The 20,930-nt window shown below is 37.7% G+C and overlaps 1 protein-coding gene across 13 annotated transcripts in view; it reads left to right on the top strand.

The window, feature by feature from the left end:
* Positions 1-20,930, top strand: part of ZNF664 (zinc finger protein 664) — a 251,172-nt gene that overhangs the window by 37,331 nt on the left and 192,911 nt on the right. For 11 of the 13 annotated variants that reach the window (XM_037816591.1, XM_037816596.1, XM_037816594.1 and 8 more), the window contains one exon: positions 20,795-20,858. The exons of the other annotated variants lie outside the window; for them this stretch is intronic. Coding sequence is in view for 1 of the 11 variants with exons in the window: in XM_037816601.1 (XP_037672529.1) it covers positions 20,795-20,858 (64 nt within the window). In the remaining 10 variants the exon portion in view is untranslated. The remainder of the gene's footprint in view (positions 1-20,794; positions 20,859-20,930) is intronic. 13 annotated transcript variants of the gene reach the window in all.

The raw sequence follows: 20,930 nt of genomic DNA, 5'->3' as shown, positions 1-20,930 counted from the left end.
TGGATGCTGCTGGCAGGCCACCGCATTTCACTCACGCACTGTCCACGCAGCCATTTCGCACCTCTCCAGGCCCTCAGGCCTCCACACCCCCAAGCTCACCCTCTCATTCTCAGCAGATGACCTTGCTGCTTACTTCACAGAGAAAAAAGAAGACAGCAGCCTGGAACTCTGGCTGCTTTCCACTGACAAACACACATAATCGCCACTCCCTCCCTCCATCTTGGTTACACTGGAGGAGCTCTCCTTCCTCCTCTGTTTGGGCTTTGGATCCTGTCCCTGTACACCTTTTTTAACATTTCTCTCCTGCAGTTCCAGTTTCTCCTTTTCAGTGGGATCCTTCACAGTTTTGTTTTGTTTTGTTTTGTTTTTTTCTTTTCTGAATTTTTCCTGGAAGTTTAACATACAGACAAATTCACAAATCATGGGGCCTGGCTTTTGAGTTTCACAAACTGATCACACCTTGGGTATCAATACCCAAATTAAGAAGCAGCATGACCAGTACCCCTAGAAACCTCCCTCATACTCCTATCCAGACATTAACCCTTCTGCCCCTCTGGTTTCTAACAATTCTAGATTAATTGGGCCTGTTTTAAAATTTTATAGAAATGGAATCATACAATATTTGTTCTTGTGTTGGGTTTTTGCAAATGCAGTCAGTAGACATTGGACTTCTATAAGGCTTAGTCCCAGAGCCTCTACTTCTCACCCAGCACTTTCTCCCCAGGCCGTCTTCTTCCTACCCCAGGCTTCATTACCATCTAAATGGTAATGGTTCCCAAATTTATATCTTAATTCCTGACATCTTATCTGAGTAGCAGTTCCTTTTATCCAGCTACCATCCTTGACCTCTGCTTTTCGATATCACAACATACTTAAACTTGAAATCATAATCATAACCCCCAAGTCATGTTCTTTTCTGGAGTTCAGTTTTTTAATGCATTGGCCCCATACAATTTGTTCATTCAAACAAAAAACATAGGTGTCATCCTTGGCAGTTCTTTTTCCCTTACCTATTGTATTCAATCCAGCACTCTCTTCAACTGATTGGATTAAATCCAGCTGATTGGATTCTTTCATTGAGGAAGACATGCTCTTCATTGATGTAATCAGTCACAGCTGCAGTCAGTTGACTGATGATTTAATAAACCAGCTTTCTGGGCTGTTAACCAGCCACAGATGTCCTTGAAGTAATGATGAAGCTGGTGCTTGTTTGACCAGACACCTGGACACCATCACCTGGCCCAAGTTGACACATGACCATAACCATCACACTACTTTACAACAATCAAACAGAAACTAACCACTTCCCGTTGCTTCCCAGTGGCTTCCCTTGATATTAGGATAAAGATCAAGATCCTTAACTTCTGACCCATCTTTTCCATGCTTCTGCTTGTTCCTATCTTCCAGCCACAGTGGCCTTTTTCTGTTTCCCTTCACACCTTATTCTCTTAACCTTTGTATTTGTTGTCCCTCCAACTCGAGTGTCTTCTTTTCACCTTGCAAATTCCCCCTTCTTCAGTTCTGAGCTCAAGTATCACTTCTTCAAGGCATTCTTTCTTTACTTTCTCACCAGGCCAACCATCATTTCCCTCCCCAAATGTAAAAGGGGCAATATATAAATGGAATGTACAAAAAGATATTTAAATAATCCATAACATAACAGGTGGTTCCCAGTCCACATTTGACCGTCCCTTCCCCAGCACGCCATCATGAGCTTCTTTCTAGGGCAGAGGGACTGTTATCTTCAAGTATGCAGCAGACATAGGCTGAAGTTTTGGAGAAAACCTGTGTCTTTACTCTGTACTTTCCTCTTGACCTTCCCTCATGGAGAGAGTGGCCATAGTGGGCTCCCCCGACCCCACAGGCGTATCTCCCCAACAGGAGTGTGCTGCAACACACTCAGTGCCTCGTGCATCTACTACAGCCTCAGGGACCATAGTTCATTTATAGTATCACCTGCCAATTATGGAAGTGTTGAGTCTTTGTCTAGATTAGGACATTTGATCTGTGCAGCCCTCAGAGGGAAGTGGCTCTGTTCTCCCAAACCGTTTGTCCTACTCCCCCCTCTCCAGATTACTCTCTCCAGTGCCATGGCCCTAGAGCTTCTGTTCTCTTGGGATATCATTTTCTTGTATTTAAGACTCATTTTTTTTTTTTTTTTTACTTCCTCTCATTTCAGCACCAGTTATTTATTAGCCAATCCCCACATTTTAATTAGACTAAGAGGGCAGTACTTACTCAGATATTCTTTTGTATCACAAAGTTTAAATGAGGGAAACATTCCAATTGATAAACTGCAAGGAAAGAGAAAAGTCTCTTTTTCATGGAATGTGAGCATTTGAGCTAAATATTAAGCTTTTGTTCTCCCAATTCTAAGCCAAACTCTAACTTTCCTGTTTGAGAAGTTCTCCGGCTGTTTCATCCTCAAGTGTAGGTGGAGAGTATAGACTGTTGGGGGTGGTCCTGAGGTCTCTGGTGGAGACCTTGGTGCTCACTCTCTGTGTGAGATTCCTTTCTCCTCAGGTCGGAAAGGCAGCCTCGCCATGGTACGAGATGCCTCCTGGAAAGCCCCCTAGGACAGCTTCAGGAGGAGCAAGAGACAATCTTGTGAACATTTTGCTTTTGGAATCTGTGGGAGTTTGTAGCTTGTGTGTTCTCCCTTGGAAGCAGTTGGATAGGTGTTGTTTTAGAGTATGGTGTTCCTCTTTTAGTAATGCTGAGATTGATTCAGGGGCTCAGGTGAAGGTGTCAACTTGATTCCTGCAGTGTGAAGTTCCTGATCAACCTTTCACCAGTCACTTTTACCCATTTTTTATTGTCTTATTTGGTGGTTTCATGAGGGCTAAACACTTATGAGCAAGTTATTTGGTTGTCTTGGAAGAGAGAAAGGAAAAATAGGACAACTGCGTTCTTTCCTTTTAATTGCCAGTTTTAGTACCCTTATTACTTCCAATTTTGTCCATTGAGTTGGATGGCTGTATCTGTCTGCTCTGTCTGTGACTCTGTCTCTCTCTCCCTGGCCCCCGCCTCTATTCCCCATCCCTTGTAGTCATTAAGAACTCATGGATTTTTGTGTTTAATGGGTTTCAATTGATTATATCCATTATTCCTATTGATGCTGATTTGTCCCATTTTTGGCCAATGGCAGTCCTTTCACCAATTTGTTTTTTTGGTAGACCCTTGTTATGCTTTCTGGCATAACAAGATGTCCTAGGCTAATTTTGTAAATTGCTGCTCTGGACTTGAAATTAGCTATTCATCCAAAGACCCTCTTGTGCTTTTTGGTGGGGAAGCTTATTTAGGGAATAGCCTCTAGTTCTGCTCAGTGCTGTTAGTTGTCATTGATTCTAGGCCTTTTAGGTGACAGAGCTAAAAAAAAAAATGAAGCAACATGAATTCAAACTGATATTTCTAAATCAAATTTTACGTTACGAGGTTTGATTTTATACCTTTATCTCATTTCTCTTACACTGAATCTTGGTTTCTAATAAAATTACCATTGTTATTTGCACTTTATAACAACACCAATATCACAACTAACAAAACTATTGAAAGAAGTTTGATTTCTTTGTAGCACTGTTTGCCAATGGAATATATTTCTCTGAGTATGTCCAATCAATTTACTATGCTCAAAAGTCATTTGTGGATATGTCACTATCATGATGGTTAAGGTTCTTTCTCTTCATTTTGTTTTAAAATTTTAGGGATTGCTTTTTTTAACTTTTTATTTAGTTTTGTATTTTGGGTATAAACATTTATGTGTTTCCCAAACATATAAATATATACTGAGTATATATCCAGAGAAGTCATGCTTTGTCCTTATCTACTTCCTCTCTCATAGGTAATCATTTAAATTAAGTTTTGGATTATCCATAATCCATATCCATGTATATTTTTATACTTTTATATAAACAAGTATGTACATATATTCTTTTTTTTTTTTTTTTTTTCTGGAAATGGTAGCGTGTTATATATACTGTTCTGTATCTTGTTGTTGTTTTTTTTAACTCAACTGTATTACCTGGGTTCACTTCATATCAGTGCTGGGTACTTTTCCTCATTCCTGTTTTTAATGGCCGAACAGTACTTCATTGTGAAGAGGTACCAAGTTTGTTCAACCACTTCCTTAGGGGTGGGCATTTGGGATACACACAGTTTCGCTATGACAGATATTGCTTCAGTGAATAAATAATAGATAATTTCATATTTTTGTCAGTGTATCTTTGGGGTAGATTTTTAGAAGTGTGATTGAAAGGACAAAGGATAGATACGTGCATAATTTTTGTAGACATTTGTATTTTTGCTGAAATTTTAGGTCTCTAGTCAAATGTCATAATATGAGCACTTCCACTTAGAAGCAGTTTTATTTACTTCGCTGTTATTTTAAACAGTATTATTGAGATATATTCACATAGCATACAATCCATCCAAAGTGTATAATTGGAGGCTTTTGGTATAATCACACAGTTATGCATTCATCCGCACAGTTTTAGAACACTTTCTAAAAAGAAAAACCCCATACCTCTTAGCAGTCACCTCTCAATTCCTCTATCCCTCTACAGCCCTACACAACCAGTAATCTAATTGTGTCTATAGATTTATTTATATTTACATTTTATATAAATGGAATCATGCAACATGTAGTGCTTCGTATCTGGTTTCTTTCACTTAGCATAACGTTTTTTTAAAAAATTGTTATTTTTAATTAGAGAAGTAGTTGTAGGTTTACAGAAGAATCATGTAAAAAATACAACATTCTCGCATACCCCCCCATTGCTGACACTTTGCATTAGTGTGGTACCTTTGTTACAACTGATGAAAGAATATTAAGATATTACTGTTAACTATATTCCATAGTTTACATTAGGTGTATTTTTTCCCATATACCACCCTATTATTGACCACTTGTAATAGTGTCATACATTTGATAAAACTCATGGAAGGACATTCTTATACTTGTACTATTAACTACAGTCTGTCATCCACATAGGGGTCACTGTGTTACAAAGTCTCATGTTTTATCTTCTAACTTTCCTTCTAGTAACATACACAGCCCAGAAGGTCCCCTTTCAACGACATTCACAAACTTAATTCAGTGTTGTTATTTACACTCACGGTAATGTACTACCATCACCTCTATCCATTTCCAAACATTTACAATTGAGCTTATTAAAAATTCTGCACAGATTAAGCATCAGCTCCCCATTCTCTACCCCTGTTTTAGCCCTTGAGTAACCTATATTTTAGATTCTAACTCTGTGAGTTTGCTTATTTGTTTTTTTCATTTATGACACCAATAAGTTTAATAAGATGCTGCAGTCTTACTTGTCCTGTAAGTGCTGCTATATGAACAAATGATTTTGCGTGATTTTTCATGAATAACATGTCCAGCTTGAATTATCTGCACCCCCTCAAGGGGCATCATCCTCTAGTAAAGGCTTGTCTATCAGTGGAAACAGTGGATGAAGACTCTTCCACTTTCACTACAAGTATATCATGAGTTCTCCCACATTGTATGTCATCAGACCATTTTACTAAACACTTTGCTACATAAATGACATTGATACTGATTCTCTCCAGTATGAACTGGCTTAGATTCAGGAAGTAATCAAGAGGAGTAAAGGTTCTACCGGATTGATTACACTGTTTCTTTAATGTGAGAGTTCTCTACTATGTTGAAACATTAACTCGAGGGCTGAAATTTCTTCCACATTCAAAATATTTATAGTATGAGTTCTCTTATGTAATCTAATCCCTGAACCTTGAACCCTTTCACATATGGTTCGCCAGTTTGAGTTCTCTCATGTTCTCTAAGTTTAGAAAAATCAACTAAGGTCTCCACATAGATGATAACATGAAACATAATGATATCATGTTTTTAAAAAACATGTACTCTCATGTTTTTTAAGGCTAGAATAATGGGTAAAGGTTTTCCCACATAGATGACATCCATAAGGTTTCTCTCCAGAGTGAGTCTTCTCATGTTCTCTCAGGTTAGAAGAGTAAGTGAAGGCTTTCCACATAGATGGCATTAGTAGGGTTTCTCTCCAGTGTGAGTTCTCTCATGTTTTCTAATGCTAGAACAATAGGAGAAAACTTTCCCACACAGATCACATTGATAAGGTTTCTCTCCAGTGTGAGTCCTTTCATGGTTTCTCAAGTTAGAAGAGCGAGAGAAGGCTTTCCCACATACATGGCATTCAAAAGGTTTCTCTCCAGTTTCAGTCCTCTGATGTTCTTTTACGTGAGAAGAGTGAGTGAAGGCTTTCCCGCATAGATGACATTCATACGGTTTCTCTCCAGTGTGTGTTCTCTCATGTTGTCTAAGGTTTGAAAAGTTGCTGAATGCTTTCCCACATAAATGACATTCATAGGGTTTCTCTCCTGCGTGGGTTCTCTCATGTAGACTAAGCCTAGAAAATTTTTTGAAGCCTTTCCCACATAGATGGCATTTATATAGTTTCACTATAGTGTGGCTTCTCTCATGTTTTCTAAAGCTAGGATAATGGGTGAAAACTTTCCCACATAGATGACAATGATAAGCTTTCTCTCTAGTGTGAGTTATTTCATGATTTCTCAGGTTAGAACAGAAAGTGAAGGCTTTCCCATATAGATGGCACTGATAAGGTTTCTCTCCAGTGTGAGTCCTCGCATGATCTCTTAGGGAAGAGTAACTGAAGGCTTTCCCACATAGATGACATTCATAAGGTTTCTCTCCCGTGTGAGTTTTCTCATGTCATCTAAGGTTAGAAAAACTGGTGAATGCTTTCCCACATAAATGGCATTCATAAGGTTTCTCTCCAGTGTGAACTGTCTCATGTTGTCTAAGGCTAGAATAATGGATGAAGACACGTTGCGACACTCTGGAACTGTGAGTAAAGTCTTCTGGAAATTCACTACATGTAATGCCATTCTTTTGAGTAGGAGATTTCTGCAATGACATGATGATAGATGGGTATATCCTGCAGATATCTTGCATGGATAGCATTTCTTCTTTTTCAAGACCACTCCCCCTGCTGTTCATCACGAAGCACAGGTTCCTACAGATCACCTGAATTCTGGGATTGGAAAAAATCTAATTCCTTCTCTCCACAATTCCTCTCCTTCCTCCAACTGGGAACCTACATCTGATTTGCAGACCCACTGAAACCAGATGGCTGATACTCTCCAGCATCACATCTCTAAACAGCTTTCTCTGGGATATGTCCAGCAGGGCCCACTCTTCCTGGGTGAAGTCTATAACTACATCTCTCAAGCTCACTAACTCCAGTGGTTGCATTGTCAGTAACTCAGCTGACAACTGTCTTCCTCTAGATTTTCACTCAGAACAAGATAAGCACTAAGTGAACACAGCTGCGTGACTAGGCTGCATGCCGCCCCCGCCGCCGACCCCACTTTGGACCGCCAGCACCGGCTGAGGTTGCCTCTCCGTCCCGCTCACAGGCTGGTCTTCACCGCGGGGACCGCCCGCAGCCGCTTCAATTCCTTGGCTCGAGTTTGCTTATTATAATTAGTTTGTATCTGTGAGATCAAACAATATCTGTCCATTTGTGTCTAGCTTATTTCACTCAGTGTAATTTCCTCAGGGTTCTTCCATGTTGCCACATGCATCAAGACTTCATTCCTTCTTATAACTGAATAATATTCTTTCTTTCTTACAACTCAATAATATTCCATCATATGCATCATAAGTACATACCAAATTTTGTTTATTCATCAGTTGATGGACACTTGGGTTGTTTCCATCTTTTAGTAGTTGTGCTTAATGCCATTATGAACATTGGTATGCAAATGCCTGTTTGTGACATGCTTTCTGTTCTTCTGGGTATGTAGTTTTTCGGGTTTATACATAGTAGAGGGATTGCTGGATCATTTGAAAATTCTATACTTGGCTTCCTGAGGAACCACCAAACTATCTTCCAGAGCAGCTGCACCAATTTACATTGCCACCAGTACTCAATGAGTGTTCCTATTTCTCCACAACCTTTCCAACACTTGTAGTTTTCTGTTTTGTTTTGTTTTTTTTAAGTGGCCATTCTAGTGGGTGTGAAATGATATCTCATTGTGGTTTTGATTTGTATTTCCCTAATAACTGGTGATGTTGAGTACCTTTTCATGTGCTGTTTATCCATTCGTATTTCCTCTTTGGAAAAATGTCTGTTGAAATCTTTTGCTCATTTTTAAATTGGGCTCTTTGTTTTTTATTGTTGAATTGTAGGATTTCTTTATATATTCTGGATATTAAACCCTTATTGGATATGTGGTTTCCACATATTTTCTCCCATTGAGTAGGTTGCCTTTTCGTTTTCTTGACAAAGTCCTTAGAAGCACAAAAGGTTTTAATTTTGAGGTGTTTCTACTGATCTGTTTTTTCTTTTGTCACTTGTGCTTTGGGTATAAAGTCAAGAAACCATCGCCTACCTCAAGATCTTGAAGATGCGTCCATACATTTTCTTTTAGGAGTTTTATGGTCCTGGTTCTTGTGTATAGGTCTTTGATCCATTTTGAGTTAATTTTTGTATAAGGTGTGAGATATAGGGGTCCTCATTCATTCTTTTGCATATGGATATCCAATTCTCCCTGCATCATTTGTTGAAGAGATTGTTCTTTCCCAGTACAGTGGACTTGGCAGCCATGGCCATGGATCCTGAGGGTCTATTTCTGAACTCTCAATTTGACTCCATTGGTCAATAAATATATCTATTTTTATGGTAGTACATTGCTGTTTTGACCACTGTAACTTTGTAATATGCTTTGAAATCAGGAAGTATGAGTCCTCCAACTTTGTTCTTTTTAAAAATGTTTTTGGTTATTTAGGGTCTCTTACCCTTTCAAATAAACTTGGTAATTGGCTTTTCCAGTTCTGCAGAGTAAGCTGTTGAAATTTTGATTGGGATTATGTTGAATCTGTAAATCAATTTAGGTAGAATTGACATCTTAACAATATGTAATCTTCCAGTCCATGAACATAGAATGTCCTTCCACTTATTTAAGTCTCCTTTGATTTCTTTTAGCGATGTTTTGTAGTTTTCTGTGTATAGAAACTTATTAAACTGGATTAAATTTATTTCTAGTTATTTGATTCTTTTAGTTGCTCTTGTAAATGGAGTTTTTTTTCTTGATTTCCTCCTGAAATTTCTCATTACTAGTGTATAGAAACACTACTGACTTTTGCATGTTAATCTTGTATCATGACACTTTGCTGAACTTGTTTATTAGGTCTTAGTAGCTTTGTTGTAGATTTTTGGATCATGTCATCTGCAAATAGTGAAAGTTTTGCTTCTTCCTGTCCAAGTTAGATGCCTTTTATTTCTTTTTCTTGCCTAATTGCTCTAGCTAGCACTTCCAGTACAGTGTTGAATAAGAGTCATGACAGTGAGCCTCCTTGTCTTGTTCCTGATCTTAGAGGGAAAGTGTTCAGTCTTTCACCATTGAGTAGGATGTTAGCTGTAGGTTTTTCACATATGCTCTTTATCATGTTGAGGAACTTTCTTTCTATTCCTGTCTTTCAAGGTGCTTTTATGAAGAAAGGATGCTGGATTTTGTCATGTGCCTTTTCTGCATCAATTGAGATGATCATATGTTTTTTTCCCCTTTGTTTTGTTAAGGTGGTGTATTACATTAATTGATTTTCTTGTGTTGAACTGTCCTTGCATACCTGGGATAAAACCCTCTCAATCATGGTGTATAATTCTTTTAATGTGCTGTTGAATTCTTTTTACAGGCATTTAGTTGAGGATTTTTGCATCTGTATTCATTAGAGAGATTTTTTTTTTCTTGTAGTATCTTTATCAAGCTTTGGTATTAGGGTGATGTTGGCTTCTTAGAATGAGTTAGTGTTCCCTCCTATTCAATTTTTTGGAGGGGTTTGAGCAGGATTAATATTAATTATTCCTAGAATGATTGGTAGACTTCACCCGTGACACCATTTGGTCTTTTCTTTGTTAGGAAGTTTTTGATGACTGATTCAGTCTCTTTGCTTGTAACTGGTCTGTTGGTATCTTCTATTTCTACTAGAGTTGGTGTGTTTCTAGGAATTTGCCCATTTTGTCTAAGCCTCATTTGTTGCAATATAGTTGTTCATAGTATCCTCTTATGATCCTTTTTATTTCTCTGGGGCCACTAGTAATGTCCACCTTCTCATTTCTAATTTTATTTATTTGCATCTTTTTATTTTCTTTATCATTAGTCTAGATAAGGGTTTGTCGGTTTTATTGATCTTCTCAAAGAACCGAGTTTTGGTTTTGTTAATTCTCTCTATTGTTTTTTATTTTCAATTTCATTTATTTCTCCTTTAGTCTGTGTTACAGCTTTCCTTCTGGTTGCTTTGGGATTAGTTTGCTGTTCGTTTTCTATTTCCTTGAGGTGTGCAGTTATGTCTTTCATTTTAGCTCTTCTTTTTTAATGTAGGTGTTTAGGGCTATAAATTTCCCTCTTAGCACCGCATCACATAAGTTTTGTTAGGTTGTGTTCTCATTTTCACTCATCTCAAGATATTTACTGATTTTTCTTCCAATTTCTTCTTTAACCCACTGATTGAGAGTGTGTTGTTTAGCTTCCTTATATTTGTGAATTTTCCAGTTTTCTGCCTGTTATTGATTTCCAGCTTCATTCCATTATAATGAGAGAAAGTGCTTTGTATAATTTCACTCTTTTTAAATTTATTGAGACTCCATGGTTTCTGATGAGAAATCAGAAGTTAGTCTTAACTTCCCTTTGTTTCTCTTGTGCAGCTACCTTGTATGTAACAAATCACTCTTCTCTTGCTGCTTTCAGGATTTTCTTTATCTTTGGCATTTGACATTCTGATTAGTATGTGTCTTCCGAGTAAGTCTAGTAGGATTTATTCTGTTTGGAGTAGGTTGTGCATCTTGGACCTGTATATTTTTGTCTTTCATAAGAGTTGGGAAATTTTCACCGTTATTTCCTCAACTATTCTTTCTGCCCCTTTTCCCTTCTTTTTTCCCCTAGGGACACCCATGGCATGTATGTATGTGCGCTTTTTGCTGTCATTGCCAATCCCTGAGACCCTGCTCAATTTTTTCCATTCTTTATCTGTTCTTCTCTGTAAGATTTCAGTTGTGCTTTTAGTTTGCTGATTCTTTCTTCTGCCTGTTCAAATCTGCTGTTGTATGCATCTGGAATATTTTTAATCTCTTGTACTGTGCCTTTCATTCCCATAATTTATGTTTCTTTTTATACTTCCAAATTCTACTTTATGCTCACTCAATGTCTTAATATCCTTTATCTCTTCAGCCATATTTTCCTTCATCTCCTTGAATTGATTTAGGAGATTTGTTTGGATGTCTTTGATTCATTGTTGTAAATTCTGTGTTTCCGCTGAAGTTGTAATTTATTCCTTTGGGCCATATCTTCCTGTTTCTTAGTATGGCTTGTAATTTTTTAATACAGTTTTAATGAGATATATTCACATATCCCATAATCATCCACAGTGTACAGTTATTCACAGTAGCATCATATAATTATGCATTGATCACCAGAATTGATTTTTGAACATTTTCCTTACTCCAAAATAAATAAATAAATAAATAAATAAGAATACCTAAAACATTCCATCCCACCCTATTTTTCATTTAATTTTTGTCCCCATTTTTCTATTCATCTGTCCATACACTGGATAAAGGGAGTGTGAGCCACAAGGTTTACACAATCACACAGGCACACCTTTTAAGCAGTCATCTTCAAGAATCAAGGCCAGTGGGTTGCAGTTCAACAGCTTCCAGGTTTTTCCCTTTAGCCATTCCAATACAAAAAAATTAAAAAGGGATATCTATATAGCACATAAGAATACCCTCCAGAGTGATCTCTCGACTCCATTTGAAATCTCTCAGCTACTGAAACCTTATTTTGTTTCATCTCTCTTCCCCCTTTTGATCAAGAAGATTTTCGCAGTCCCATAATGCTGGGTCCAGGCTCATCCTCGGGAGTCATGTCCCACATTGCCAGGGAGATTTACATTCCTGGGGGTTATGTCCCACATAGGAGGGAGGACAGTGAGTGTAACTGCCAAGTGGGCTTAGAGAGAGAGGGGCCACATCTGAGCAACAAAGAGGTTCTCTGGGGGAGACTTTTAGGAGCAATTATAAGTAGGCTTAGCTCTCCCTTGCAGTAACAGGGTATGGCTTGTAATTTTTTGCTGATGTATAGACATTTGATTATCATGGTGAGTTTACTCTGAAGGTCAGTTTCTCTCTCTTGTCTAGGGTTTTATAGTTGATTGACTTTGTGTTAAGGCTCTTCATTGACACTTCGTTCAGCTTACTCTAGACCTTTAGAATTGCCAGTGTTTTACCAATCAGATTTTTTTGGTACAGTTTTTAAGATAGCACTTTTTGTGCAATTGTTTCACCCCCAGGAGAAAGCTTCTTTTCCTCTGTTCCTTCTCCGGGAATCTTAGTCTATTTTGTTTGTTTTTGTTTTGCCTCTATAGTTTTTCTTATACTCCTTTCGTTGCCTCTAGCTGTATTTGCCTGGAGGGCAAATTCTGGGAGGAGGATTACCCCAGAGAGAACTTTCCCAAGTCAGTATTTCCTAGCCAAAACAGGGGCAGGGGCCCATGAAGGGAGTGCAGACCAGCTCCACAGAGGTCTGGGGAGAGGGTCAGGAAAGACACCAAAAGCCTTTCTGACAGGTCCCTGAAGCTGTGCGTTCCTGGCCTGCCCAGAAGATGGCACCCTTCAGCAAACTGTTTCCCTCAGCCCTAGGGAGACACTGTGTCTTTAAACCTCCACCACGTGTGCCCCTTGTTGTGGGGTAGGGTTAAAACAGTGACCGTGGCCATGTCTGTCTGGGGTGGGCTGGAACAGCAGCTCAGAGCCAGGATCCAGAGATCCAAATTCTCTGATCAGAGGCCATGATCAGTGCTCGGCACTGCCCTGTCCTGTCCTCGAGGAAGAGGATTTGCACATCCCTCTCCATCCACAGTAGCTGCCAAGGAACAGACACCGAGGCAGCCCTTCTCAAGAGTGGGGATGGGCACCGGCAGCCATCGCGTAGTGAGCTACTCACAGTTCTTTGCTGTGGTTTCTCAGCCCTTTCCCCCTGCTCTTCCCTGGATGCTGTGCAGTGCTCCCCTGGCCTCCAGAGCCGCGGCACAGTTGTTGCAGACAGTTCCTGCCTGTCCACTCCTTACTCCTTACTCTGCTATCTTCCCCAGAAGTTCCCCTACTTTGCTATTTTAATGTAAAAGAAATATCCTTCTCAGTCATCCATGTACCCTGTCTTTGTATGGAACATGTTTTTGAAAGTTTTAATTTTAAGATCTGTCAATTTCATTTAATTAATTCAGGTATCACTTACTGACCATAGAATACAAGAAATGAAAGGATTGCTAAGACATGGTCTTAAACCTCAAGAAGATTTCAGAACTACTATTTTGGATTTATTTTCTTCTTTTATTCCCTTATCATTCTATTTGTTGTATATTTTGTCCCATATATGTTATTCAAAAGATTGGTAATAAGGCATTAGGAAATGTTCCTTATCTGCTAAACCAGGATGAAGCAGGATATGTCTGTGGGAGGAGAAAGAGGTGTCTATAGATTCAACAGATGTTAAATGAACACATATTCTTTGCCATTTCCCTTTTGCCAGAATATAAAAGTGATAAGCAACATGCAAAGGGAAGAATCCCTTGTGGCTTGTACATTCTAGTACATGAGACAGATCAAAAACCGAAGAAAAAATGGAATAATTGCAACTGCTAGGTATTTTGAAGCAATCAAATGACATCAAAATAGAGAGTAGCTAGGGGCCTTCTTTAGGTAGGAGAGGAGCAGCTAACACGTAAAGCCAAGCACTACATGGAGGTGAGCATTTCAAGCACAAGGAACAAAGGCCCTGAGGCAGGAAGCAGCTTAGAATATTTGAGAACTAACAAAGCAAACTGGCAGGGGCACAGTGGGCAATGTAGTGAGAGAGTGAGGGGCACGATCATTCAGGGCCTTGTTTTTCAGGTTTAGGATTTTGGATTGTATTTTACGTATATATGGAAACCATCCAGATATAGATATATCATATCTTTTCTGTAGGTTAGAAGGACACTCAAATACGATCTTTTTTATCCAAAGCAGCCACATTGTACCTTATGAAGTTCAAAAGGGAGACAGTTTTCCTTGTTCCTTTATTTAGCACAGCTGATTTTCATGCCTACTTATAGGCCTTTTTTTTTTTTTGCCCAGCCACCCACCCCCTTTATTGATTAGAGAAGTTATAGGTTTATAGAAAAATCATGCACCACCACCCCCCCCATTAACACCCTTATTAACACTTTGCATTGGTGTGGTACCTTTGTTACAATTGATGATAGAATGTTGTTATAATTGTACCTTTAACTATAGTCATTGTTTATTTGAGGGTTCGCTGTGTTGTACAGTCCTATGAATTTTTTAAAAAAATTTTATTCCGGTAATATATACAACCTAAAATTTCCCCCTTTAACCACATTCAGAGTTATAATTGTGGTGTTAATTACATTCACAGTGTTGTACTACCATCATGACCATCCATTACTAAAATGTTTTCTTTGCCCCAGACATTATGTACCTGTTGGGCATAATTCCCCATTCCCAGTTCCACTCACTCCCCCCACCCTCCTGGCCCCTGGTAACATGTATTCTAGTTTCTGACTCTATGAACTGGCTTATTCTAATGATTTCATATCAGTGAAATAATTCAATATTTGTCCTTATGTGTCTGGCTTATTTCACTCAATGTGATGTTTTCAGGGTTCATCCATGTTGTCGCATGTATGAGGACTTTGTTCCTTTTTTGTGGTTGAATAATATTCCATTGTATGTATGTAGCACATTTTGTTTATCCATTCATCAGTTTGCAAAACATCAGTCTTAGCAATTGTGAATAATGCCACTGTGAACATTGGCATCTTTTGGCAATTGTGAATAATGCCACTGTGAACTTTGGTGTGCAAATATCTGTTCAAGTTCCTGCATTCAGTTCTTTTTGGTATATGCATAGAAGTTTGCTGGGTCATATGGTAATTATAAACTTAAGTTTCTGAGAAACTGCCAGTTTTCCACAGTGGCTGCATCATTTACATTCCCAGTAACAGTGAAAGAATCCTCTCCAACACTTGTTTTCCTTTTTTTAAAACTGTAGCCATTCTAGTGGATGTGAAATGATATCTCATGGTTTTCATTTGCATTTTCCTAAAGTCTAAATGATGTTGAGCATCTTTTCATGTGCTCTTTGGCCATTTATATGTCTTCTTTGGAGAAATGCCTGTGCAAGATTTTGGCCCAGTTTTTAATTGGATTGTTTGTCTTTTTGTTGTTGGGTGGTAGGATTTCTTGATATAGTCTGGATAGGAAACCCTTATTGGATATATGGTTTCCAAAATTTTCTGCCATTCTGTAGGTTGTCTTTTTACTTTAGCGATGAAATCCTTTGATGAAGTCCTTTTGATGAAGACCCATTTATTGATTTTTTCTTTTTTGCATGGTCTGAGAAACCATCACCTAATACTAGGTCCTGAAGATACTTCTCTATGTTTTCTTCTAGAAGTTTTATAGTTGTGGATCTTATAATTGGGCCTTTGATCCATTTCAAGTTAATCCTTGTATATAGTATGAGGTAGGGATTCGTAGTCATTCTTTTATGGATATCCAGCTTTCCCAACACCGTCTGTTGGAGAAACTGTTCTTTCCCCATTGAGTGGACTTGGCACCATTGTCAAAAATCAGTTTGCCATAGAAGTGAGGGTTTATTTCTGAACTCTCAATTCAATTCCATTGGTCTATATGTCTGTTCTTGTGCAAATATCATGCTATTTTGATTACTGTGGCTTTGTAATAAATTTTAAGATCAAGAGGTGTGAGTCCTCCAACTTTATTCTTTTTCCAGATGGCTTTGGCTATTCAGGGCCCCTTACCCTTCCATATAGATTTGATTATTGGGTTTTCCATTTCAACAAAGAAGGTTGTTGGGATTTTGATTGGGATTTCATGTTGATTATATAAATTGTATTGGATAGAATTGACTTCTTAACAAAGTTAGTCTTCCAGTCCATGAACTAGGAATGTCCTTCCATTTAGTTAGGTCTTCTTTGATTTCTGTTAGCAATGTTTTGTATAAGTCCTTTACATCTTTGTTTAAATTTATTTCTAGATATTTAATTCTTTTAGTTGCTATTGAAAAGAGAATTTTTTTCTTAATTACCTCTTCAGTTTGTTCATTACAAACATATAGAAACATTGCTGATTTTTGCATGTTAATCTTGTACTCCACCACTTTGCTGCACTCATTTATCAGCTCTGGTGGCTTTGTTGTGGATTTTTTTAGGATTTTCTATATATGGGATCATGTCATCCGCAAATTGTGAAAGTTTTACTTCTTCATTTACAATTTAGATTCCTTTTATTTCTTTTTCTTGCCTAATTGCTCTAGCTAGAATATCCAGTACTATGTTGAATAAGAGTGGTGATAGTGGGCTTCCTTGTCTTGTTTCTGATCTTAGAGGGAAAGCTTTCAGTCTTTCACCATTGAGTAGGATGTTAGCTATGGGTTTTTTATATATGCCCTTTATCATGTTGAGGAAGTTTCCTTCTGTTCCTATCTTTCAAAGTATTTTTTTTTTTTTTTTTGAAGAAAGGATACTGGATTTTGTCAAATTCCTTTTCTGCATCAATCAGGATGATCATGTGGTTTCCCTCCTTCATTTTATTAATTGATTTTCTTGTGTTGAAACGTCCTTGCATACCTGGGATAAAACCCAATTGATCATGGTGTGTAATTCTTCTAATATGCTGTTGGATTGTATTTGCACATATTTTGTTGAGGATTTTTGCATCTATATTCATAAAGGTATTTGCAATTTACTTTTCTTATAATATCTTTAACAGGCTTTGGTATCAGAGGGGTGTTGGCTTCAGAGAATGAGTCAGGGAGTGTCCCCCTCTTCATTTTTTGGAAGAACTTGAGCAGTATTGGTGTTAATTCTTCTTGGAATGTTTGGTAAAATTCCCTGGTGGGCTACCTTGTCCTGGGGTTTCTTCATTGTGAGGTTTTCCATTACTGATTCAGTCTCTTAACTTGTTATTGGTCTGTTGAGATCTGCTGTGTCTACTTGAGTCAGTGTAGGTAGTTTGTGTTTATAGGAATTTGTCCATTTCATATAGGTTATCTGATTTGTTGGCAAACAGTTGTTCATAGTATCTTATTTTTAAAAATCCTTTTTATTTCATGAGGTTGGTAGTAATGTCCTGCCTTTCATTTTTTTCTCTATTTTTTTCTTTGTCAGTCTGTCTAATGGTTTGTGAATTTAATTGATCTTTTTAAAAAACCAACTCGTCATGTCTGTTGATTCTTTTGTTTTGTTAGTCTCTATTTAGTTTTATCTCTGGTATTATCTTTGTTATTTACTTCCTTCTGCTCACTTAGGGTTTAGTTTGCTTTTCTTTAGATCCTCCAATTGCAAGATTAGGTCTCTTATTTGAGATCTTTTTTAATGTAAGCATTTAGAGGTATAAATTTTCCTCTTAGTACTGCTTTTGCTGCATCCCATAAGTTTTGATGTGTTTTCATTTTCATCTGCATCAAGATATTTCCTAATTTTCCTTGTGATTTCTTCTTAGACCCATTGGTTGTTTAAGAGTACATAGTTTAATTTTCACGTATTTGTGAATTTTCCATTTCTCTCTCTGTTACTGATTTCTAGCTTCATTCCATTGTGATCAGAGAAGATACAGTGTGTAATTTCAATATTTTTGGAATTATTGAAGCTTTTTTTCTGACCTAACATATGGTATCTCCTAAAGAATGATCCATTTGCATTAGAGAGGAATGTGTATTCTGCTGCTGTTAGATGAAGTATCCTATATATGTCTGTTAGGTCAAATTGGTTCAGAGTATTGTTCAGGTCTTCTACTTCCTTTTTGATCTTCAGTCTATATGTTTTATCGATTATTAAAAGTGGTCTAGAAGAGTCTCCTACTAGTAATGTAGAACCATCAGTTTCTCCGTTCTTAATCTGTCAGTGTATGAGTCATATATTGAGGCTATGTCTTTTGGTACATACATATTTATTGTTATGTCTTCTTTTTGAATTGACACCTTTATCAATATCTAGTGGCCTTTTGTGTCCCTTGTAACACTTTTGAGTTAAGTCTATCTAAAATTAGTATAGCTACCCTCTGTTTCAGTTACTATTTGCATGGTTTATTCCCATCCTTTCACTTTCAACCTAATTGTGTCTTTGAATTAAAGGTGAGTCTCTTGTAAACAGCATATTGTTGAAGCATGCCTTTTATCCATTCTGCCAATTTCTGCCTTTCGATTGGAGTGTTTAATCCATATACATCTAATAACTATGGATAATGCAGGGCTTTCTTCTGCCATTTGGGCTTTGTCAATCTTATGCTTTTCCTCTCAATTCTTCCATTAATGTCTCTGTTCATATTTATTTGATTTTTTTTTTTTGTAGTGTACCATTTTGAGTCCCTTCCCATTTTGTTCTGCATATATTTTTCACACATTTTCTTTGCGGTTACCATGGTGCTTAGATTTAACATCCTAAATCTGTAACAATCACATTTGATTTGATAACAAGTTAACTTCAGTAGTATACACATATACTGTTCCTATACCGGTGCATCCCCCCAACTTTTTATTGATACAAATTAGGTCTTTATGTGTTGTATGTCTCAAACCGTAGATCTATCATTTTTTTTTTTTGTATCATTTCTTTTTATACATTTGCATTTTAGAGCCTGGAAGAAGTAAAAAGTGGAGTTACATACCAAAAAATTCAGTATATTATTATTGGTATTTATAATTATCCCTGTGTTTGCCTTGCTGGAGGTGTTTATGTGGGTTTGATCTATTGTCTTTTCCTTTCAGTCAGAATTCTCTCTAGCATTGCTTGTAGGGCAGGTCTACTGGTGATGAACTCCCTCAGCTTTTTAAAATCTAGTAATGACTTAATCTTTCCCTTATGTTTGGAAGACAGTTTTGCCAAATATAAAATTCGAAGCTAGCAATTGTTTCTTTCAGGATTTTAAATATTTCGTTCCACTGCCTTCTTGCCTCCATGGTTTCTGATGAGAAATCAGCACTTAATCCCTTTGGGACTCCCTTGAACATTACACATTGATTTTCTCTTGTAGCTTTCAGGATCCTCTCCTTGTCCATTGCTTTTGACGGTTTGACTACTATGTGTCTGGGTCCAGTTCTCTTCAAGTTTATTCTGTTTGGGGTTCATTGAGATTCTTGAGTGCACATATTCATGTCTTTCATTAAATTTGGGATGTTTCTTTGCCGTTATTTCCTTGAATATTCCTTCTTCCCTTCCTCTCTTCTCATTCTGGGACTCCCATATTGTACACTTTGATATGCTTGCAGGTGTCCCACCAGTCTCTTAGACTGTGTTTGCTTTTTTCTTTCTGCTCGTCATTTGGAGTCATTTCTTTTAAAGTGAAAGAGTTCACTGATTCTTTCTTCTGTCAACTCCAATCTGCTGTTGAAACCCTCTATGGAATTTTTCATCTCCATTATTACGGTCCTCAATTTTAATACTTCTGTTTGGTTCCTTTTAAAAACCTCTGTCTCTTTATTGATATTCTCATATTGTTCCTTAATTGTTTTCCTGGTATCCTTTATTTCTGTCTCTGTATTTTCCTTTGTCTCCTTGAGCATATTGTGGTTCATTTTTTAAATGTCTTTGTCCAGTATGTCCAAAGTCTGGTCTTCTTTGTTGATGGTCTCTAGATTTTTATTTTGTTCCTTTGGATGGGACGTCATTTCTTATTTCTTTGTTTGTCTTGTAATCTTTTGTTGCACACTCTACCTGTTGATATTTTCATGTGTTAACTCTGGGATTTAGTCCCTGAGCTGTCTGTTCCTTAAGTTTATATTCAGCTAATGACATGACAGAGACTTCCTTCAGTGCCAGGAGCTAACAAAAACAAGCAAATCAATGCAGAAAACACCTTCACAGTCTGAAAATTGTCTATACATTGACTGGTACTCTTCTTGAGAGTTCAGCCCTCCTATTAGGATCAGCCAGAGGAGAATGTGACATGCAGGTCCTCTCTGTATTTTCTGAGCATGCATCTTGTCCCAGGTTTGTGCTTGCTTAGTAATTCCCCTTTTTACAGGAATTCAAATGTCTTTTATCTATGAAATAGGCTTTCTCCACCTTTCTGGTGCTTTATTGTATAACTTAAAGCAAGTAATCCTTCTTTCCAGTCTGCTTTGACTTAATTGTTTTTACACTGCTTCAGTGTAAAAGCTACATCTGCCTGCACGGGGCAAGTTCCTGGAGACATTTTTCCTAGTTCAGTCTTTCAGGCTGCCACCTGATAGATCAGCACTAACATGCAGGATCCCCAGTATGTGAACGGGGTTACTGTGCTCCCTGTAGAACAGAGCCAGGGACCCACAGTGGGAGCGCAGGGTGGCTTTTCACCACAACTGGGAGGGAACAGCAAGGGTGCCACAAGCTTCTTCTACCGTTTTTAAAGCTGTTTTTTCTTGATTCAGCACTCACCCAATTACTGCAGCCCATTACTGGTTTTCTGAAGTTTTGAGGAAGAAGGCTCTGCCAGTTTTTGCTAATTGTTCAAAGTTTCTGTGGGGAATGGCACCCTGAAGCATTGTACACCACCATCCTAGTTGACTGGAACCCATAAAAGTCTTACAAGAATTTCCTTTTCTTTTCCTTTTGATTCTGTTCTGATAATTACAGTAAGGGATTGTGAATGGATTACATACTTGAGTTATAAACAGGAGCGTGATATCTGCAAATTCTTTTCTTCAGATCTGCAAATCCAAGTGACACATCTCCCTGGAAGATAAGAGAGCTTCATTCTCAAGATAAAAAGGTTTGTGTTACTGTTATCACATTGATAGAGAATTAATTATGAAATCAATAGCAATTTCTGGACAAAGAAGCA

The sequence above is a fragment of the Choloepus didactylus genome, chromosome 23 (genome assembly GCF_015220235.1).
Source record: "Choloepus didactylus isolate mChoDid1 chromosome 23, mChoDid1.pri, whole genome shotgun sequence".
Classification (NCBI taxonomy): domain Eukaryota; kingdom Metazoa; phylum Chordata; class Mammalia; order Pilosa; family Megalonychidae; genus Choloepus; species Choloepus didactylus.
Note: the sequence above shows the minus strand (reverse complement) of the source record. Positions and strands in the feature narration are given on the sequence as shown.